Below are 21,321 nucleotides of genomic sequence, written 5' to 3'. Positions count from 1 at the left end.
AGTCGTGAAAGGTATATGGAGAAGAGACAAGGCAGACTATAACATGTTATTCAAATTTCAATGACACATTTTGCTGTTTTACAAGTTTCAAGGTTTCTATGATGTTATCGCTAAATCAGAAAGTGTAGAGGTCATTAACTTGATAAACGTGAGAATGTACATTTAATTTATGAAACGGAAAAACAGATTTATCGCTCTCTATGATGGCATCTGACATTGCGTAATCTTACATCTAGTATCGCTTGATCGACCAGAGAAAACATTTTCTCTATAGTTTAGAGTCGGAGAAGTAAAAACAACGCACTGAAATAACGTAACCTATATCAAACTTATTATAATCCACCATCCACACTTTGGGGATTAAGAAGATGCAGTAGTTCAGTTCGTAACCATCAGACACATAATCCAAACAGTGGCTTGCCTCCATACCCGCTCAGGTCATCATGGGTAAACTGAATTGGTGTATCCTTAAAAAACAAACTTAACCCCTTTTTGTTCGACATGATATTGTGACATAATGTGTTAAAAGTGCCGTTAAAACAATGCAAAAAAGAAACAGAACATTCAGCTTTAGTTACGTTCAGCTATGTGCGATAATGTCAGCAGATCGTAAACCGTGCGCAGTATCTGATATACAGTTCTGATTCATTGAATATCAAAATCTATTTCAAGCTGATTAGGACATTATGTGACTTTCGTCGTTGTAGTATGTATTTATATAGCAATTTTGTTATTAAATATTATTAATTTTATTATTATTATTATTACTATTATTATTATTATTATTCCATACTTTATGGTAATTCTTATTTTTGAAAACAATTCCTGTATTAATCCATCACAACTATTACTTTATGAAACTTAGTTATTAGTTTTAATTTGAATTTTCCAACAAAGTTTGCATTATTTATATTTCATTATTTTATTTTTAATAAAAGGTTTGTGTTTCATAATATTCCACTGATTCTTCCAACGCAATTATATGACGACTTTAAGACGATGCAAAGTTGACGTTAAGATTTATTGAACATGTAACATAAATCTTTTGTTTACATTCATCTTATAAGTATGGGGTAAAAGTGAATGGAAGGTAGTGAAAAAATAAGAGACCGTTGAAGATTTAAAATCACAAGATAAGAGAACGTCAATAAAGAAGAAATCTCCAAAAAGAGTTGAACTTTGAATACAATTTATATTATGCTCAAAGAGTTTCAAAACAATACAAAATCTTCTGAGTTGCAATAACGTTGAAGATATCGATAGGTCAAAGAAACTCATGCATTGTTGGATAGATCATGGAATTGTTGCTTTAGGTCTGGTGTCGACATTTACAGTGATAACATTTTGTCAAATTTCAGGAAAGCTACACTTGATATAATAAAGAAAGAATCAGCAGTTAAATTAAGTTCCCGGCCATAATAACAGCCATATGCAATCAGAGAAATGATGTACATTTTAGCTGATAACTCGAAATATAATTTGGTGATTTTGGAAAAGGAATATTGGTGACATTACCAATATAGGAATGGTATTAAAAGAAATATGTGTGGTACGTACTGCTTTCATTCAGCAAAATTAGTGTGGTCGAACAATCCCAACACCGTGGACCACATGGAACAAAAATGTACATTACGTGGGCCATACATAACATATATGCATTATGATAATACTTATATAATGTACTCTTGGCATCAGGGCGGGACGGAAATAATTGACCCGCGGACCGATTTAGCCTGTACTTGGAACAATCTGAGCTAAATTAATAAAACCTTTGAGTCTTCATTTTATCAGCAAACTGTACACGATTATAGCAAGTCGATTATCAGTTAGGATATTATAATGATTGGCTTGCACAAATAAACATATACAAGTGAACGGCAGCGATAAATTATAAGATAATAGTAACAAAAATAAGAGATCTTTGTAGAAACAATAGTTGCAATAGTCTTCCTCCTTATATTGGTCTAAATACATCTTGTTGTCTATAGTCTCTTTGTTATTCTTGTCAATGTCAGTGTCTTCATTACTGTCGTCATATTATTAATGTAGAAAATTAGTTTAAACCGGTAGCAAATGTTATCTGGATAGACAAAACGGTGTAAAATATAACGATGAAACATGTACTGATACTAAAAAAAGATTTATTAAAATATGTATTTTAGAGAAGCTGATCAAATGGAAGAATCCATCAACAATTAGATAGCTGTATATCATGTTATACTATTAAATGGTAAATAAGATATCCTGGGCCCAGGATCTAAATTTGTCTTCAGTATTGAATACTTCCATAACGGTAAATATCTGACACACACACACACATACACACACACAAACACGAGGATCTCTACATATTTAACAATGAACTGAATTGATATGCATTTATGTGCACTTATGTCGTTTAAAATAGTAATTGAAACAATGTTAATAGCACTTGATCAATGGAAATGAAAGAATATTGTACATACAAAGAGTAGATTGTTTTACAGATGTGATTATTCAAAGTGCCTTTCTTTTAAACATTCAGGCACTAATATCCTCGTACAAAAAAAGATGAGATTTGTATCACACGTCATGTAAAACAATAAGAGTAACTATTCACTAACACATATTGATGTTCTGTATTACATACTGTTTTGGATAGATTATATATTTACTACTAAATCCTAACTTTTAGGTTCATCAATGTAAATAGGAAGCGAAGCAAAGTCTACTTGGTCACCGACCCCTATGAACTACGGAAAAGATAATGTTTTCTTTCATATTAAACAGTGTACTGTTGAAAGCGATAGTCGTTGATTGACTGAACATATAAAAAACCAGAAAAAAGTAACGTATGTGCCAAAAGTTTGCATTAGGAGGTTTGAAACTAAATTTGCTTTCATTTTATCGTTGTCGCAGATCAGGTAAAAGGTAGGATTTTTGTTTTTAGCATCTGCTTCAGCATTTTCTCTAGAGAAGCCGGGGGCAAAACATCTTAATTGTTTTAAAAACTGGAACGTACATAGTCTGTAAATGTATTCTGCAGGTCTCACCAAAAACATATGCTAGTTTGGCATACATTATCACTACGTTTAATAGGAATTCAATTAGTTTTTGATCCATGATAGTGTTTTTGTTACATATGTACATCTTTCATCACTTGAATCTATCAGAACATTTTTGTACTAAAATACACTTTTTGCATACAACACTAACTGGACAAAATGCGTTCAATAAGCACCTCGGAGTATGCAAATATTGCTGCATAAATAAAACAGTTGTCTGTACAAGTGATACATGGTACACGTATCTGATATCTACATTGAATTATTTACACAATCACTGCTTTGCATGTTTTCCCGTAAGGATCGGAGGCAGAGGCATATCATTCTGAAATCTTGAAGACAAACCTACTCCACCATCAGTAGACGAAGGTGCATGGCCAGATGGCACATGTTTAGCTAACAATGGTGGCAGCTTAATCGACGGCCTAGGATAGTCTGTAAACAAATTTGTGGACGTTGGAGCACTGGACAGCATTCCTGGTATTGGCTGCAATAATACTTCGCCACTATACCCTAGTGACCTCTCAGTCATTGGTTCTGGTATGTCATCTGCATTCACAACTAAAACATGAATACCATTATATGTAGATGCATACTTAGCAAATAGCCAATTATATGTGTACATGGACATTGATTTATGATACATTCAAACGTTTGTTATGAAGTGCACTTTAGGTTTGACCAGTGTAAGCCTGTCAGGTTAAATATATGAACTGTTATCGATACATTTCTTCTAACCTGTGAGTAACAGGCACATATATGTCAGTTGCACAGTGATTGGCATACATAAAAAGTTCACTGTTGTTTGCTCAGAGCTATCAGTGCCCTGATTGCAATATTACCGAATATCCTGAGTATCAAAAATGGGCTACAGATAACAAATATTGTGTAACTCAGAGAAAATATCTCTTTAGGATGGAAATGATGTATACTCTGAAGCATCATCATTTGATAAACTGCCCAAAATTCAAGTTAGTGTAAATATATATCAGAACATTGTGCTCTTCAGAGTATAGGTCGATTTGGCTTCAACTGTGTATGTTTGCTTGGAATGGATATAACTGTCACAATACGCCAGAAAACATAAAATCAACAATTAACTAACAAATAGGATGAATGTTCTGAGAGACATCGACTATAGGCGGAAACGAATACATGTAATATATCCAGTTATCAAAGAATGTGATCCACCTTTAGAAGTAGCCTGTTTATCATTTCCCGCGAGCCTTGAAAATAAGCCAACATTAAAAAGGCAATGTGGAGGACCTACACTATTTATTGTAATTGTAAGATAGAAAATAACCAGACATTTTACTAGTTCAAATGTAAAAAAGCGATATACCTTATAAATGTTGCACCAAATATTCCCATTTGTGGGTTAAGCAACATATGCTTAGCTTGTTTATTTGATAAATAGTTTACCTTACATGAACTGGATGGCTAAAGATAACCACATGTATGAAATGGAGTAGAAGATAGCAATATAAAGCATGTATAAAGACCTTATATTAGGTAGAATCAAGCTACACAAGCGAAATACAAAAGCTAAGAGTCTAACTTCAGTTTATTGTTTTTTCTTGTGATATTTCCGGTGTATTATTTCTTACTTGTTTGTATTTAATAACATCCATGTATTAAAACTTGTTTTGATTAGTACTTTGATGCACAGTTTATTTTGCAAATACAAGAATTCTGAAATGCAAGCAATGGTTTAAAATTTTTCTTATGAGTTCGCAAAACGTTTGGAATCTACTTTATAAATCTGATATTATCCTGTTACTCATCCATTGAAGCAATTAAAGTCTTAACGTATAAATATGCATTTAATATAATACTGATGAACAGTTGTGCAAGCGAACAAACTAATCAATAACAGTAGTTTTTATGAAAATGTTAAAACACTTATCTTACCTTTTGTATAGTAATATGTTGGTGTTATTGTAATTTGTTATTCTTACCATCTATCTATCTATATATGTGTTCATTCGCTTACCTATTTGGTTTAAAATGGATAGACAAAAATATGATATTTTGGCAAATATTTGGGCATTGTACAAATCAGTAGCAGTAGAAAACAAATACATGACGTACTAAACGAAACACTACAGTTTGTATAACACACACAATGCATATATATTATATATCCACTCCCTAAACCCGATAGTATAGACACCAATGAGATCAAATTATCTTGCACCAAAGGAAACATTTGTCCATATATTTCCCTTTCTATTCGTCCATTTGTCTCCAGTTGTCACTCTGTTTGTTTGGTCATTTGGATTTTCCGAACAATAAAAACAACAAATGGACACCATTGTCTAAAATTATGCCACATATTAGTGCGTGTGTACCAATTCTACGGTAATAATAAACACACGTTTTATTTACCCTGAGTCTTTTTTCCATCATCTGTTGGATTGTTATTTTCCTCGTCTGAAAAAATATTACTAAACATGAGTAATGCTAGGATCTATTATGTTTTGTTTATCTACACCTTCATAAGAAAGAGGACGAATCCCAATATATATTTCAAGATACATTGACATCAGATATGAACGTATCTACATTAGAATATATACGTAAAGGAAACATCACAAACCAGAATTAATTAAAATACTAATAAATGAAAGAAAATGTAAATAAGGAATTACAGCATACTTGCAGAATTCATAGACTTACATTTCCTGATGTTGATTCACGTTACGATTGTTTGTTTGTTCTGGGGATGACGATTCTAGTCAATTCATGACATGGGGAGATTTGAAAGGCAAAGGTCTATTATCGTTTCATATTTTGTTTAGATTCAAAACGGAAATGCAGAAATTTAAATACTTCAGATTTCATGGCTAAAGTACGGAGTTTCCAAGCTTATACTTTATACGGCTATATTTACCTTTTTTCCATACATACTGTAATATTGTGCTACGGTTATCTTTTAAGTGACCTATCAAAATCTAGACATCTGTTTACACTGTTGCCAATATATAGCCAAACTCATGCCAACTAAGGCCTTGAATGACATAAGAAGAGGAGCAGATTTTTATTACCTAGGCCAAAAAAAAAGAAAAGGTTCCCTGAATACGAAATGATTTTCAAAGTTTTGATTTTATTGCACTTTAATAGAGGAATTCATTAGGAAGAAACCGCGATCATTGGACAGACCAGATACAAAATCAACCCATTCGCAAGCGAGTTTCGAATATAATATATCATTTATATTGTACTATAAATGTGTTTTATTCGCAACTGCGTGCCAGTAACCCATTATGGAGAATACAATGCACGTCGAAACATTGATTTGATTAGAATAAGTATGCATTTCCTATATTACAAAATGCTTCTTTTCAGTGTTGGAACTATTTTTATAATTAGGAAAAATATAGGCTAATATTTTCCCTAAATGGCTTGCCAATTGTTCAAGATATAATTCATTGCAGGGTGTGAACCTGTTTCTAAATGTGTAACAGTGTATATGAAATAAAATATATAAAATGTGCAATGCCATCTTAATAAATGTCCAGGATCAATTTTCAAGTATACAAGATACTGTAATGTTTTCATTCCAAGTTAATAATTTAGTATCAAGGACATGTTAAAATGAAAAATAAAGTGTGGACCTTCTGAACTATCAAATTGCTTGTGATCTAACGCTGAGTTGGTGGTATTGTTGGCCGTACAACTACTACTTTGCTGCGCATGAGACCGAAGTTATATATATGCTTGTTTGAGACAATACAATAAAGCAAGCAAAAACCATATTGCAGAATTGTTTAAGTTATTTGCATGTAACTCTTTTGGCTTTATAATTTGTTCTCGATTTGTTTTGTTTTTTAAAAAAAACTAAAATTACTTAAAAGAACACAAATTAATTATAACAATATAAAGAAAATGAATTTGCGTTTAACGTATACCTGGTGTATGACTATTTACAATGAATACTATTACGAGGTATCATAAAACATGAAAACTGAGTACATCTTCTAATGCAAGTTAAGATACATTAATTATATTTCCCAGGTAGCAACATTTAAGTGGTGGAGTTGGGTCGGAGGGTGGCGGCCAATTGCGAATCAATCTATACATGGAAGTAAATGTCTCGAGAATGCATCTGGTTAGTCACAGTTGTATGTATGTATGTATGTATGTATGTATGTATGCATGCATTCACGGATAGATAGATAGATAGATAGATATGTGTCTGTCTGTCTGTGTATATGTCAAAGGAAAAAATGGACAAGAAAGAAAATTATGAGCTGGTATGCATTATTGTTATTCATTAATTTTTGTTCACTTTCTTTCTTTCTTGGTAAATTGTCATTAATCTTCATATATGTTCCCCGAGTTTTGTTTATTTTTGGAATATAGTGAGAACGCTTAAAGTGTGACAAGAATAGTTACACGTGTGTTGGATCTTAAAAATGATTGTTATAGCTAATGCGAATGCAGCAAGGAATGTTTACAGCTTGAAAGAAACCACATTTATAGTCTTGAAGCAATATAAATAGTAGAACTGGCAGGGACGTTAAAAAAGATTACGAATGAAACACATGGTTTGCTCTTTTCACTGTTTAAAGTTTGCCAAGTGGCAATCATATGTTATTTCTGTGAAAACACATGGATTATATTGCAGTGTCAGCCATTTATATTTTAATTTTGGAAAACGAATAGTTAATGTGACGGGATCTCCTGCTGAAATATCTCATAAATCTGCGTAATAATTATGGATTCATTAATATCAAAAATGTTAAAGCTTGTTTCAACTGAAAATATATTTCTTAACTTTTATATTCCTAATTGACCTATTATTTATCGCATTCACTTGCAAGAGACAGATCATGGTCCGTGTTCTTAGTTGTGCAAGAGTTTTGTGTTTTTGTGTTTGTTGTTGTTTCCCACTCCCTCCCATCCGAAAAAAGAGAACTAAAATTAATCATTAAAAGCCAACAATAAACAAAACAAAAAATAATGAATATATGAAAAACAAAAGCAAAATAAAATAAAATTAATTTAAAATGGGGAAGGACAATCATGTTGCATATCCGAAGATATTTTGGCTTGATATTTATAACTATTGTCTTGAGAGAAAATGCCGAGGTTGTCGTAACTGAAATGTTACAATCAGATTTTAATTATTTGGTGTTTTCAGTAGGAAAGACCGTCGTTATGATCTACCCACATTATTTTGTTACTTGTAACAACCAAAGTAATACTAACCACGTTGTACATGTATCTTGCCTGGTTGTTTGGACCTGTTGCTGAAATATATAGACAGTGCCACTGCAGCTATGAGCACAAATCCAACTACTGTACCTACGATAACAGGGATCAAAAAACTTCTGTCAGCTGACCCTCCATCGCCTTGGCCTGGTGTGAGTGAGTTATCTGTAATACAGCGACTCATCGTCATTTCAGGGTATTAAACATTGATAAGTATCGTGTTGTTTGATTGAAAAGTTTTACTACAGTGACGTATGTACGGTCCTCTTACCAAAATTGTATTTGAAAGGACGAAAAAGGCACAAAGGTCTTAGGAACATAACAATACTTTGCCTAGGTAGCTCAGCTACTAGTGCGCCGGACTATAATCAAAAGGTCGTGGTTTCCATACCAACCATGGCTTGTAGGCTGTCACTGTGCAAATGGGAAAAGCACCTGTGTCTTCTTTTAATAGCAAGGCCAACTAATATGTTGATAGTTGCTTTTAAAATCATTGCAGATAAACCTGTTCAGTAAAAGTGTGGAAAAAGGCCACTACACGAAACATTTATACATGCATCGTTGGCGATGCGATTGTCCTAATAGAGAATATATTGCTGAGATAAAAATGCTTGAATTAACATCACCATTGTCATTATTATTATTATTATTATTATTATTATCGTCATCATTTTCAATATTATTATGTGTGTTGCTCTTGCTGATTTCATCAGTATAGTATCTACTTCAGCGTCTTTAGTATTACATTTACAAACTAAAATCAGGAATACTCACTGCATACAACTGAAAAAAGAAAGAAAGAAAATATTAATATAATAAGCATACAATAATACGAGCATAGGAAAATAAATTCCTTTTCAATCAGGTTTCTTGTTTACAAAAAGGTGACATTACGTGAAAATTTAAAATAAAGTCATCTAAATATGTTGAGAATGAGTATTTTGTTTGGTTAAGGACATTTGAGAATCTTCTATATTAAAAATAGTGATAACATGAAATATGTATTAGTTTTAATATCTGTTACCGTTTGTTGAAAAAAGTTTATTTGCCTATCCAGTCATAAATCTGGGGTAATATATTGAAATACTGTGCCCGACGTATCATTGATGATGATGCTTTTCTATATTTTATAAAATTTCTGTTAAGTCTGAGATCGTGCCCATAGGACCCTGATGTCCCGTTGCCTTTGACTAATAGTAGGATAGTATGCGAAAATTAAATTAACTGATTTTAATACTTGGGTCAATCTTAATGGAATAAATGTGGAACCAGAAAAACCCTAATGGTTCTTTGTGTGAAGTTTCACAGGGATTATCACGAATAGCTAACCATACACGCCTTTGTTTCAGACATATATAACTAAAATCCACTTAAATATGAATCTTACCAGAAACTCGCATGGTTAGCTTGACCCCGAATAATGTTCCATCATGTTTCAACGGAAAGGATGATGGAATCTGGTTCTGAGTACAATTGTTCGGTAGAACGGATGCATGCGTAGCGTCAGAGTCAATTGCCTGGTATGGAATTCAAATGCAAAACATGATTGTACTACAAACTTTGGTCGTATATTTCGAATATATTGAAATGTTTAAAAAAAATTATTTTAATAAGTCACTATATCTATCTATCTATCTATCTATCTATCTATCTATCTATCTATCTATATATATATATATATATATATATATATATATATATATATATATATATATATATATATATATATATATATATATATATATATATATATATATATATATATATATATGTTACAGCATTTGTATGGGAAGATAGGAACGAGTTTTTCGGATGGAAGTACTGCACGACCTTGGGAGTGAAGTATACCTATCCGACAAAACGAGTTCATATTTTATCATACAAGTGCAGTAAACATTTTATTATATGCTCATTTTTCCTATATTACCTAAGGCCTGATTATATAAACAAAAGCACACCACATTAAACAATGTAACTGACTATATGCCGTATTTCAAAACTAAATACACAAGCGCAGATTCATCATTACACAACGACATTATGAATGCGCACTTAACTCCGCCCGGATATATTTGAATTTATTCGCGCGCTAGACGTCACTTTCGAATGAAAACGGTATTTTGGTCTAATAAAAATTGACATTTGCAGTCCTACTGTGAATGAATGCGCATTGCAACAAATTTTCCATATGATCTGGAATGAATAGAGTTTGGTATTCTTGTCAATTCTACGAAATTTCGTGATTATGGACTGGATTTATCTGTGCCAATTCACTTGAATTACATTCGTTTTAAGCAGCAAGGGAGAAGCGTGTTGACATATGTTAGTGTGATTCTGTCCGTTTATTGCATTTTTGAAATATTAATGTGGGAAAATATAAGTCGTTCAATTGCAATTATCAAACAGACGCTATAGAATACAATGTTTATTTCAATTTTAGTGCAGTAGCGAGGATGCAATTACACGTGGAATATAGTCTAAATTATAGTACAATTTTGAAATGTGTAAAAAATCTTGAGAACCCATGACATGGCGCATGTAATTCAGATTAGCAGAACTAAGAATGTACATTTTGAGGAAATTCAGGATGTGAAACAAAGTATATTTTTTGTCATTCTTATTACTAGCTAAAGAAGACAGTTTCTGCCTTGTAACTTGCCTGTTACTTGTATGGGCACTCTCTGGCATCTATAGCTAGCCAAAATCCAAAACATTGCGTCAAAAAAGTTAACGCAGAATGTGCCAAAGCAGCTGGTATGTGACAGTACACCAAACATCTGCTTAAGTTCATTCAGAAACAAATTTAATCAACCAAAACTTAAAGCGTTTACTACGACAGTGTACATGATTTTTTACATCGTAGTTCCTATTACTCTACTGGACACACGTGAGTTCAATATGAAGTTGATGTCGTAAATTATTGCACAATTCTGACAATGTAAAGTTAACAGGGAAAATAATGAGCATTCGATATGGTTAAATCGTAGAAGATGGCAGCTGTAACTTAAACGGCTTGAAGCACATGGTCTGTTTTTGTGCCATTTTTCATGATATATTTGCTTGTTGCGATCTTCGTCTATGTCACTGTGTTCATCATGCATTTGCTGTTCAGTTCGTATCTGATTCTTCATCTCCTTGTTTTAGAAACGAGAACAATTAGACTTCTCCTCAGCTGTCTTGCTCCACTGCTACAACTTCCTTTGTTGTTTAACAAATAGCCATCACGCGATACTCGCCAGTCACCCCGTTTATGATATGGTGGACCCTCATTAATTGCTTTAAATGACCACTCTTTGGCTCTCCACACTACATTGTGCTCTAGACTAGACGAATTGGGACTACATTCATCATTACTTAAATGTAAACAGAAGCGGAAAAAGAAACATTGTTTCAAAGCTAGCTGGCGTAGAACAGGACGAATAATTCCAGTTATATCCCTTATGCCCTTTCCGGCTCAACAATTTAAAAATTCGACCATTAATTTAGATAACCTAATTCAAATCCCTATTAATTCGTCAACCTTTGTGTCAACTATCCAAGAGATACCCTTGCATACTGCATTATCAAATGCCCAATCAGTCGGACCACTGGAAACGCGCATAGAAATATTTAATTGTATCAACAATCAGAATATCAACGTCTTTTTCCTGACTATAACATGGCTAAAAACACAGGCGATTAACCCAAGTGCGCGGATCCAACACACACCGGTTACCCCATCAAGACGTTTTCCCGCCATTCTCGCGGAGGTGGAATTGCTGTCATCATAAATAACCCCATGATCAAACGTCTTAACCACACCACAACTTTCAATTTCTTCCACACATCGTTTGAACTAGTCCAAACCACACTTACACTGGAGCAAAGGTCAGTCCATTTGTTCTGCCTATACCACTCTGCTTGTAGTAGAAAAAAAAACAAGCTGACTGAATCTCTCTTTTTTGAGGAGTTTCCGAATCTCATGGAGTATGGAAATTTGATTACTCTTGGAGATTTCAACTTTCACTTTGAATGTCCCAGAAACCCAAACACATCAACACTCATAGATTCCAAGAATATTTTCAACCTCAGTCAGTTAACCAACCTACCCATAACCATGGTCACATTTTAGACTGGATTCTTCATAGACCTGATGATAATATTCTTTGGTTCTCCCTGGTATCCCACGAGCTTGCATCAGATCACCTCCGCATTATATGCCATCTTGACGTATCAGTCCCTGACCCTCCAAATGTATTTGCCACTAAGAGAAACCTCCGTATGATAAATAGAACCAAACTAATGCTTGACATCCAAACAAGCCTAACAACTTGCCTACCTCCTAGAGCAGAACAGCTCGATAACTGCCTGCGTTCATTACTCGACAAATATGCCCCAGCCACCAAGTGCAGAGTATCAATTCGAAAGTGTTCTCCATGGTATAGCAGTGTTAGGGACCAGCTTCGCACTGCTACAAGAAACCGCAGTAAAGCTGGGAGGCTATGGATTTCCAACAGACTCACTATTCATAAGCAAATCTATGAAGCCGCTATTAAGAACGTCATAAACATAGTCCATGACGCGAAAGCAGCCCATTTCACTACTAAGGTCATGGAAAGTTAAGGCTGCAAAGAACTCTTCGAGATTACTAAAAAGCTAATGGCAAGGAACAAATGTACACCACTTCGAACTATCTTCTCTCTAGTCGACCTTCTGGACCTTTTTGCAAATTTCTTCCGTGACAAAGTACAAACCATTAGAAATAAGCTTGATAACACAATTTCGGTTGACTCGTCGTCACCATTCAGTTGGGATACATAATTTCAGCGGCAACCATTAGCAACATTTGAACCTGTCTCTCTGGATTTAGTACGTACAATCAAGATGAAGAGTGCACCAAAGTCATGTGAACGTGATCCAATTCCAGCATCACTGCTGCTTGAGTGCTTAGATCTAGTATTGCCTTCACTATTCCCACCATTTTTTAAAATTGCTATTGTAAAGCCTCTGCTGAAGAAACCAACACTCGACCATAACGAACTGAAGAACTACCGTTAAGTTTCTGATCTCCCAGTTTGTATCTCATCTGAATTCAAACAGTCTTTTTAGCCATGTACAATCTGCATATAGCCCTTGCCACAATACTGAAACTATTCTTCTAAAAGAAGTTAATGACATTCTCTCCGCTTTGGATATGGGAAATATTAGAGTCCTGACCTGCATTGATTTGTCGGTAGCATTTCACACAATAGACCATGATACATTACTTCACCGTCTCCAGCATGTATTTGGCTTTCATGATACAGCCTTACTGTGGTTCAAGTCTTACTGGGTCAGCAGGACACAAATTGTGTCTGCAAATGGAATACACTCCAGCCCAATTAATCTACGTTGTGGTGTTCTACAGGGGTCTGTTCTTGGACCTGTTCTCTTCATTCTATACACTCAGCCGCTCTCAAGTGTCATAGATCATCATCCAGTGTCTGACCAATTGTACGCTGACGACACTGAAACAATCAAATCTAGCCACCCTTCTGAAGTTGAATCTACCATCCAAGGTGTAGAGAGGTGCATTTCTGGTGTGAAATCATGGATGACATGTAACAATCTATAGATCAATGATGATATAACTGAGGCCATTATGATCACCATACAAAGACTTGCTCAGTCACATCCTGTACTTCAAACAATAAATATCTGTAACACCAACATTAAATTCACAGTCAGATCGAAACCTAGGTGTCACTCTGGACAGGCCTCTTACAATGCACCAATATGTCATGAACATATGCAAGGCTGCATATCTTGAGCTGAGACGCATCCGCTCCATTCTCAAAAATATTTCAATTGATGCCACTAAAACACTTGTATGTTCATTAGTACTCTCAAGACTGGACTATTGTAACTCAGTTCTGTCGGTCCATCTCAATATCTACTTCAGAAACTTCAAAATGTTCAAAACACAGCTGCTCGGATCATGCTTAGAGTACCCCGATTAGAACACACATCACCGCTGCTCTGTACCCCACACTGGATATCCATTCGATCAAGAATCAAACACAAGATTTGTTCTCTGTGCTACGTTTCATTGACGGACTCCAGTCCAACATACCTATCCGACCTCACTAATGTGTATACACCAACAATATATTTACGCTCCTCTTCTGACAATCGTATGCTCATTACTCCCACTACGAAAACAAAGTCTTATGGACAACATTATTTTGAATACCAGGGACCAACAACGTGGAATGAATTGCACACTGGATTTAGACACAAAGACACAGTGATCACATTCAAGAGGGCTCTCAAAACTCACATATTTCGACTGCAAGAACAAACATAAAGACCTAGTAATGTTCCCTACCCGAAACATTTTCAGCATATTGTTTATGATTTTTAATTTTATGGTGTTTGTTTCTTGTAATAATATCATTATACGTTTTTTATGTTATACCTGTTCTCTAATTTTGTAAAGCGCTTAGAGCTTCTAAAGATTAGGCGCAATACAAAGTCCTCGTTATTTTTGTTATTATTATTATTATTATTATTATTATTATTATTATTATTTAGAGTAGTGGACACAGTCAGTGGCACCGTACCTTACTACGTATACATGTGTATGAAGCTAACGAAAGTTACCGATTACTCGTACTATTACTATCTCATATCAGGTGAGTGTCTGAATATTATGTTATTAAACTTATATGTATTTTATAAACTAAGGCTGAACAAAAACTCTTTGATTTGTAAATATTAATGTAATTACAATAATACCTGAATTCTTATCTAGACGTTATGATGCAATAGGTATGTCGGGAGAGTGCATAAAAATACTGATAATAACGATAATGGGAAATATGAATATCCTGCAATGAATATTAATGTTAATCGTGTTTCTAATTTGATAATTAAACCAGAAAACAAACTATAGTATAATATTTCCAAGACAACCATGCTTACCAGACAGGTAAATCTGTAGGTATTGTTGTTGTCAACACTCGTATCATTGTTATATACCATGACGTAAGTAGTAGATCCTGCCTTGACATTGGCTATGCAGGATACTATGCCGCCATCTAAACGTGTAATTGAAAATTCTATATTTTAGAATTCATTAGAATCCAGCATGCTGTATTTAAGGTCGGTTATATTATATTTTGCATCGTATATCATAATTCAATTTATGAATTATTTTAGGCAAGTATTTCCTTTCACCTTTACAAAGATATTTAATAGTGGGATTGTATCGTGCATGTGTGTGCGTATGCGTGTGTGTGACTTATGAGATCCCAATCTTTCTTGCGTTTGAAAGTGTTTGTGTGTATAGTTCTAGATCGCACGATAAGAATGGATTTTCGATTAATATGTGAATATGTATTTATTAAAGAAACGAACTGTGTTGCAAGCTTAAACATATCGCGAGTGCACATGTTCTTGTTTTGGTTTAAGTCAGGTCAGTGGCACTCGCAAAAGGAAAAAGAAGACCTCAGCGCGAAAATCATGAAACTCTTTTGAAAGTAGTACTAACATGGCTTGACCATTCTTACCACGCATTACCTTCACGACGTTGATATCTACATTAGATCTGCTGTTCTTACATGTATATGTGTATGGATGTCGTTTACGCAGTATAGTTAGTCAATATTTTTACAATAACTGAAGTACTTTGTGGGTTTCTTACGTGAATGCATCATTATCTGACTACATGTAGAATAGTTGAAGGTCATCATTTGTCTGTCATCGCATACATTCCATACATCATCACTGTTCGTACACTTTTCTTCGGAGCCATCAGACGGAGTGTAGGTATAGTCGTAGTTGCCCAATATTACACTAGGGCAGTCTTGTTTTGCTTCAGACTCACTTCCTGTTTAAAGTGAAACAAATTAAGATGCCAGAATATTATTAAACATAATGTATAATAATATTGGAACCCATAGTCGTTAACTGCGTGCAACAAATTACTGCACACAAACCTGCTTACCAATCTAAATATATTGCTGCATTTGATGTGGATATTATACATCGGTCTACGTATACTGGTTGATCAGTCAGTTCTTTGTAGGCATTTTCTAAATAACAAACAGTTTTACTTCTCTATAACTTCAGCATTTCTCCTTCAAATACTTTCATTAATTTAATTAATGTTAGGAATGTAAGCCCTACTTCCTCCCGAACGCAGCCCACCCAAATACAAAACTTAATTTCCTGTCTTTAGTTTATAGACAAAGGGTAATACGTCTTGCCCGTTACCACCCGCACCCCCCGCCCCCCCCCCCCCCCCCGAGATTTAGGCTTTCTCTGTGAACTGAAAACTCTGTCAATTTTCCTCCCGAAACCCATTGGTAATGTGTGATACTTTTGATCCAATTGAGGATTTTGTTAATTATAGTATGTTTTTAGAATTATTCTAAATGTGGTATACATTGCGTTTTAAAATGTGACGAAACCTAAATCCATTTGTTCAGTTATGTGGACTTCGTTTCAAACGCATGGCCCTACATGGAACGTTCACAATTCCGAGGATCGTATTGATTGACCCGTCTGTCCGCCTAACATTGCCATTACCCAGACTGTAAAGTCTTCTACACTACAATCCATTTAGCCCAACACTGGTACTAGCAGCCTTGTATTTCGACATTCCGTTTGTTCTGATTCGACGACTACATCCTGCGGATACGGATAACCATTTAACAGTCACAGAGATTACGATCACACCTAATATATGCCTACCTTGCAATGTATTATGCAGTTATCGCTCGTACCACAACTAGGACGACCTATACACTGAATGTAGAGTTAATCCAAGTGATGATTCATACTCAAATCACATCATGGAGCAGACTGAGTATAACTTACAGGCGGCAGTTGAGAATGTATGCGGTGTTGCCGACCTCGGTTAGTTCGCTACCCCCTATTTTACACCAGCATGCAGTGTCAATTCATTAGTCGATTATGAGGACGGGGAAAGCAATCGTTCCTTTCGTCATCACATGCAGTCGATGATAATCTAAGAAACTGCCGAGAATCGACCTGTCAAGAGCGGTGACTCAGGCAATACCAAAACCCTTTTAGTGTTTTTGCTTCTACTCTTTATAATTTGTTTTTTAGCAACATACAGATGCCCTCCCCCACCTAACCAAAAGGTAAAAATTGTTTAAGTGTTGGTGTTTCCCCCTAAGGTGTGTTGTATGTGTTGTTTTTATAAAAACAATTTTGAAATTTTTATAGTTTTAGAAATTTGTTTGGGGTATTTCTAAAAAAAAATTCCCTAGTGTATCTATAGTGTATCTGTAGGGTGGTTCATCCGAGAAAGATTTCATTTATCTTCTCGGAATCCCTTCCCTAATTTTTTGAGTGACCGTGCTAGGGGTCACCTATGTTCCGTGTGTGCTATATGTGTGTGCTATTTGTTGTGATTGCTATTTTTGTTTTGATGTTGGGACAGCACTTGTATTTTCCAGACTTGAACCCAGTTGTCTTTATAAGACCCATTTTGACGACTTCTTTTCCGATCTCTGGGCGTTAGACAAGAATCGCGCTGCGGTCTACCTTGATTCACTTGCTTCTTATAGGGTCGTGTGTGACATAGTGGCGACATCTGTGTTATTGGCACTTGTCAGGCTAGCAAACAAGGCCGAAAATACACCTGCCTGGGAGTCAACGGCTAGAATAGCAAAGATGATTCAAAGAGTGGCACATAATTCAATCTTGCATGCTTGAGCGCCTTCTTTAACTTTGATCTTGTGTTATGGGACGCATTTTTACGCTTGACCTCGCTCAAGCCATATCCACTTTATACCAGGGAACCTCTCCCTTCCGATCGCCTCTACAGGTCGGTGGTAAGATAGGAGGAAGACAGCCCAGTGATTTTTCCTGCATCTCTACGCAGTCAAGATCACCTTATGCAACATCTGCAACTTACACACAATGACATGTTTACCGAAGACAAGGGATTACGGGATTTGTCAATGCAGAACCCTAAAGCCAGCCGCAATCCCATTAATATACACGAGACAATATGCTAATCTCTCTTTTAGTTGAATGGGGTGGATAGGATACATCATTTCTCTACCTCCACGTCACCACTAGACGTTGTCTTGTGTCCCGACCGCTCGTACACAATTATCAGGTTGTCACTCTACTGTTGTTTTTCAAACAACGTCGGATCAATCACTTCCGCTAGACATGCGGAGATTCAACTTGTCTCAGAGGGACTTCGGTTCTCGTTTTGCCTATTCTTTCCCTTTTGTTTATCCATACCTAATAAATACCACCGGACACGGTAAAGGACACATTTTTACACCAAACCTCAAGGCGCACATCGATAAGCAGGTGGTGGAGATTGCTTTTCAAATGACTAGGAGTCAATTTTGCTTATATTTAATACTTGGTAATCAACTGCTATGCGAACACAAAATGTATATAAAATCATTTCAAGTGCAATATTATATGCTTTCTACCTGAAACTTGTTTTGTATTTTTTGTTGATGAGTTATCAGTATGAACAGGAAGAGAAACCGCTCATTTCCTAACCATATTATATCTGATGAACAGGCTTTTTGCAATAAACTTACCATATTTAATCAATACGTGAAACTGTTCAACGGTTTCTTTATTAGTTTGGTCACACACAATGCTGGCATTATTAAGATCGGGTTTATCTGACAACAGCAGACGCTCCTGGCCAAAGAAGGACTCTTGGCCTACAAAGTAACAAGAAAGGTGTCATACATAAATTATATTTTAATGTGAATTCACTACTTTTCTTGGGCTGCTAATTGTTATGGAGTTCTTGGTAATTTGAAACCAACTTTAAAGATACTTCTAATAACAGTAAGTTTATGTGGCAGATCAAGTCGGCAACGAATTTATTGTACGGAAAAGCATGCACATTGAAACCCACTAAAATAAATAAATTCACGGTAGGCAATTAAGTTTCAAAAAGTAATCTCATCTACATGTGTAATAAGAATGATTGCCCATTACGGCCTGATGTTTCTAGAAGTATTAATACCCAGTAATATGTGTCAAAAGGATGATTGCAAATTACAATCTATTGTAAATTGAATTCCCCAGGCGAATTAAGGGTAGTTGCACCTGGTGTTTCTAACTGAACTCATATCCACATCAACATGAGTAGCAAAGATGGGTGAACATTGCATTCTGTTGTTTCTACTGTATTTGAAGTTCCCAGAAATATGTATAGTACGAACAATTGCACAGTGCAGAACAGTTTTACTATTCCAGCTCAAAAATTTGCACCGATGTATAGCCAGACTTTTTAATCTAGCTCAAATTCTGATCAGTTTGTGCAATAAGAATTGTTAGACGTAAATAATCTGGTATCTATAATCTAACTCAAATTTCAATCAGAATGTTTGATAAGAATAGTTGCACATCATAATCTGGTGTCTCTAATCTAACTCAAATTCCCATCAATATGTGCAGTAAGGATGGTTGCACATTATACTCTGCTGTTTCTAGTTTACCTCAATTATAGTCCTGTGTTTCTTTTCTAACTCAAATGCCCATCAGTATTAGCAATACGACTTGGTGTACATTATAGTGTGGTTCCTCAAATCTAACTAAAAGTCCCACCAGTATGTTTGCTAATAATGGTTGCACATTATGAACAAGCGTCTCTAACTCAAACTCCCATCAGTATGTATAATAAGGATATTTTGTACATTATAGCCTACTGTCTCTAATATAATTCCAATTCCCATCAATATATGTAATAAGGAACGTATCATATGTTTTTTATTTGCTTACATTAAAGCATTTCTATCTTAAATAGGTTCTTTTAATACAGATCAGTAGTTGCGGAATCAAATTACAGAATATAAACATTAAATCGTAAATTAATGAGTGAAATATAGTAATCAACGTAGCGAGCAAAGAATACCACACGGCACGTAATTTAACATGTTTGTAGAATTTTAAAGGTGAGATTATACCTCGCACAAGGTAGTATCTATATGAGTTGTCCGTTATCTTGGTCAGTTGCATACACATGTAGGCATATGACGGCACGGTGGCACTAATGGTATCAGTAGTCCTAGAAAGCAGGCAAATACATATTAGCAAAGGGAACAATGTTTGATTATGGTTTAATATTGTTTGTAAAAATTCAATACTAAATTTTAGTTCTAAAATGTTGATTTTAATGATGATTCTGACGTTTTTATTAAGGTTAATGATTATTTTGAACATAAAAATTCATGCCTAATATGTATTTTTTATATTAAATTAAAACGATCACAGCTCAATCTAATGTATATTTTAAAGTATAACATACCGTTTATACACTTATGGTAATGTACATGCAATATTAATAATGTCATTGACAAAAGTAAAATGTAAACGTTAAGACTGAATTATATATTAAGAAAAAGTATGCGATTTGATTGGTTAGTTTCCAGGGTGATTTCCTTGTATAACGAACATACCGCAATACTATGTAACCATCTGCTTCGAACATCGAGACATCAACACACTTCCAATTCGTAATTGTATGCCCCATTGCTTTAAATGCCCATCCAGTCATAGTAGAAGTTGCAAAACTTATCTCCCCTTTTGTACTGTCGATCCACGTAGAATTTTTGAAATTGACAGGGAATGTGCACGTAACTTTCTCGGAAGGTGCTGGGAATGAAGTAACAGCATGGAGAATGAAAAGTCAATATCTACTTGCTTCAGCTCGATTTCAAAAGATACATAACGTAACTTAACACTCACATTGTTAAATGATGAAATGAGACTTATCTGGCATTTTGTTTCAAAGCATAATGGCTAGTTTCTTGTGAATTATATAATATCGTTTGTTCTCTCTCGTAAAGAAAAGCAATCGGTAAATGAAACGTTACATACAGTTTACAATTCCTCTAGAAAATTGTCATTTTTATCAGTAAGCTCCATCGAATAAATAATGCAAATCGAAGTAGATTAAAATGAGGACAAGTAGATAAATATAATACGTACCACAAGTATCTGAAAAGAAATTGGGCAAGAGTCGTTTAACTAGTCAACAATATATGCATAAAATATCTACTCATTTCAATTAATAAAGTAGTGA

The 21,321-nt window shown here is 34.8% G+C and overlaps 2 protein-coding genes across 3 annotated transcripts; both read right to left on the bottom strand.

Annotated features, from left to right (window-relative positions):
* Nucleotides 1-2,124: 2,124 nt before the first annotated feature.
* Nucleotides 2,125-8,466, bottom strand: LOC149796999 (uncharacterized). 2 transcript variants are annotated; one of them, XM_089960320.1, is made up of 3 exons: nucleotides 8,259-8,466; nucleotides 5,433-5,477; nucleotides 2,125-3,605 (listed from the first exon to the last, which is right to left on the bottom strand). In XM_089960320.1, the coding sequence occupies exons 1-3, from the start codon at nucleotides 8,449-8,451 to the stop codon at nucleotides 3,319-3,321; spliced, it is 525 nt and encodes a 174-aa protein (XP_089816446.1). In that variant the 5' UTR covers nucleotides 8,452-8,466; the 3' UTR covers nucleotides 2,125-3,318. The 2 variants fall into 2 exon arrangements, with proteins under 2 accessions (XP_089816446.1, XP_089816447.1); XM_089960321.1 differs by having other exon boundaries at nucleotides 2,125-3,593.
* A 555-nt stretch (nucleotides 8,467-9,021) lies between these two features.
* LOC149796998 (uncharacterized) lies at nucleotides 9,022-20,886 on the bottom strand. The gene is made up of 7 exons (XM_089960689.1): nucleotides 20,696-20,886; nucleotides 20,204-20,304; nucleotides 18,821-18,949; nucleotides 15,925-16,110; nucleotides 15,204-15,319; nucleotides 9,649-9,778; nucleotides 9,022-9,044 (listed from the first exon to the last, which is right to left on the bottom strand). Exons 1-7 carry the CDS (start codon nucleotides 20,791-20,793, stop codon nucleotides 9,022-9,024), a joined length of 783 nt encoding a protein of 260 aa, XP_089816815.1. The 5' UTR covers nucleotides 20,794-20,886.
* Nucleotides 20,887-21,321: the final 435 nt, after the last annotated feature.

Source organism: Sinohyriopsis cumingii, chromosome 6 (assembly GCF_028554795.1).
Source record: "Sinohyriopsis cumingii isolate HCF-2022 chromosome 6, ASM2855479v2, whole genome shotgun sequence".
Taxonomy (NCBI): domain Eukaryota; kingdom Metazoa; phylum Mollusca; class Bivalvia; order Unionida; family Unionidae; genus Sinohyriopsis; species Sinohyriopsis cumingii.
The sequence above is the reverse complement of the archived record's forward strand: the minus strand, read 5'-3'. Positions and strand labels throughout refer to the sequence as shown.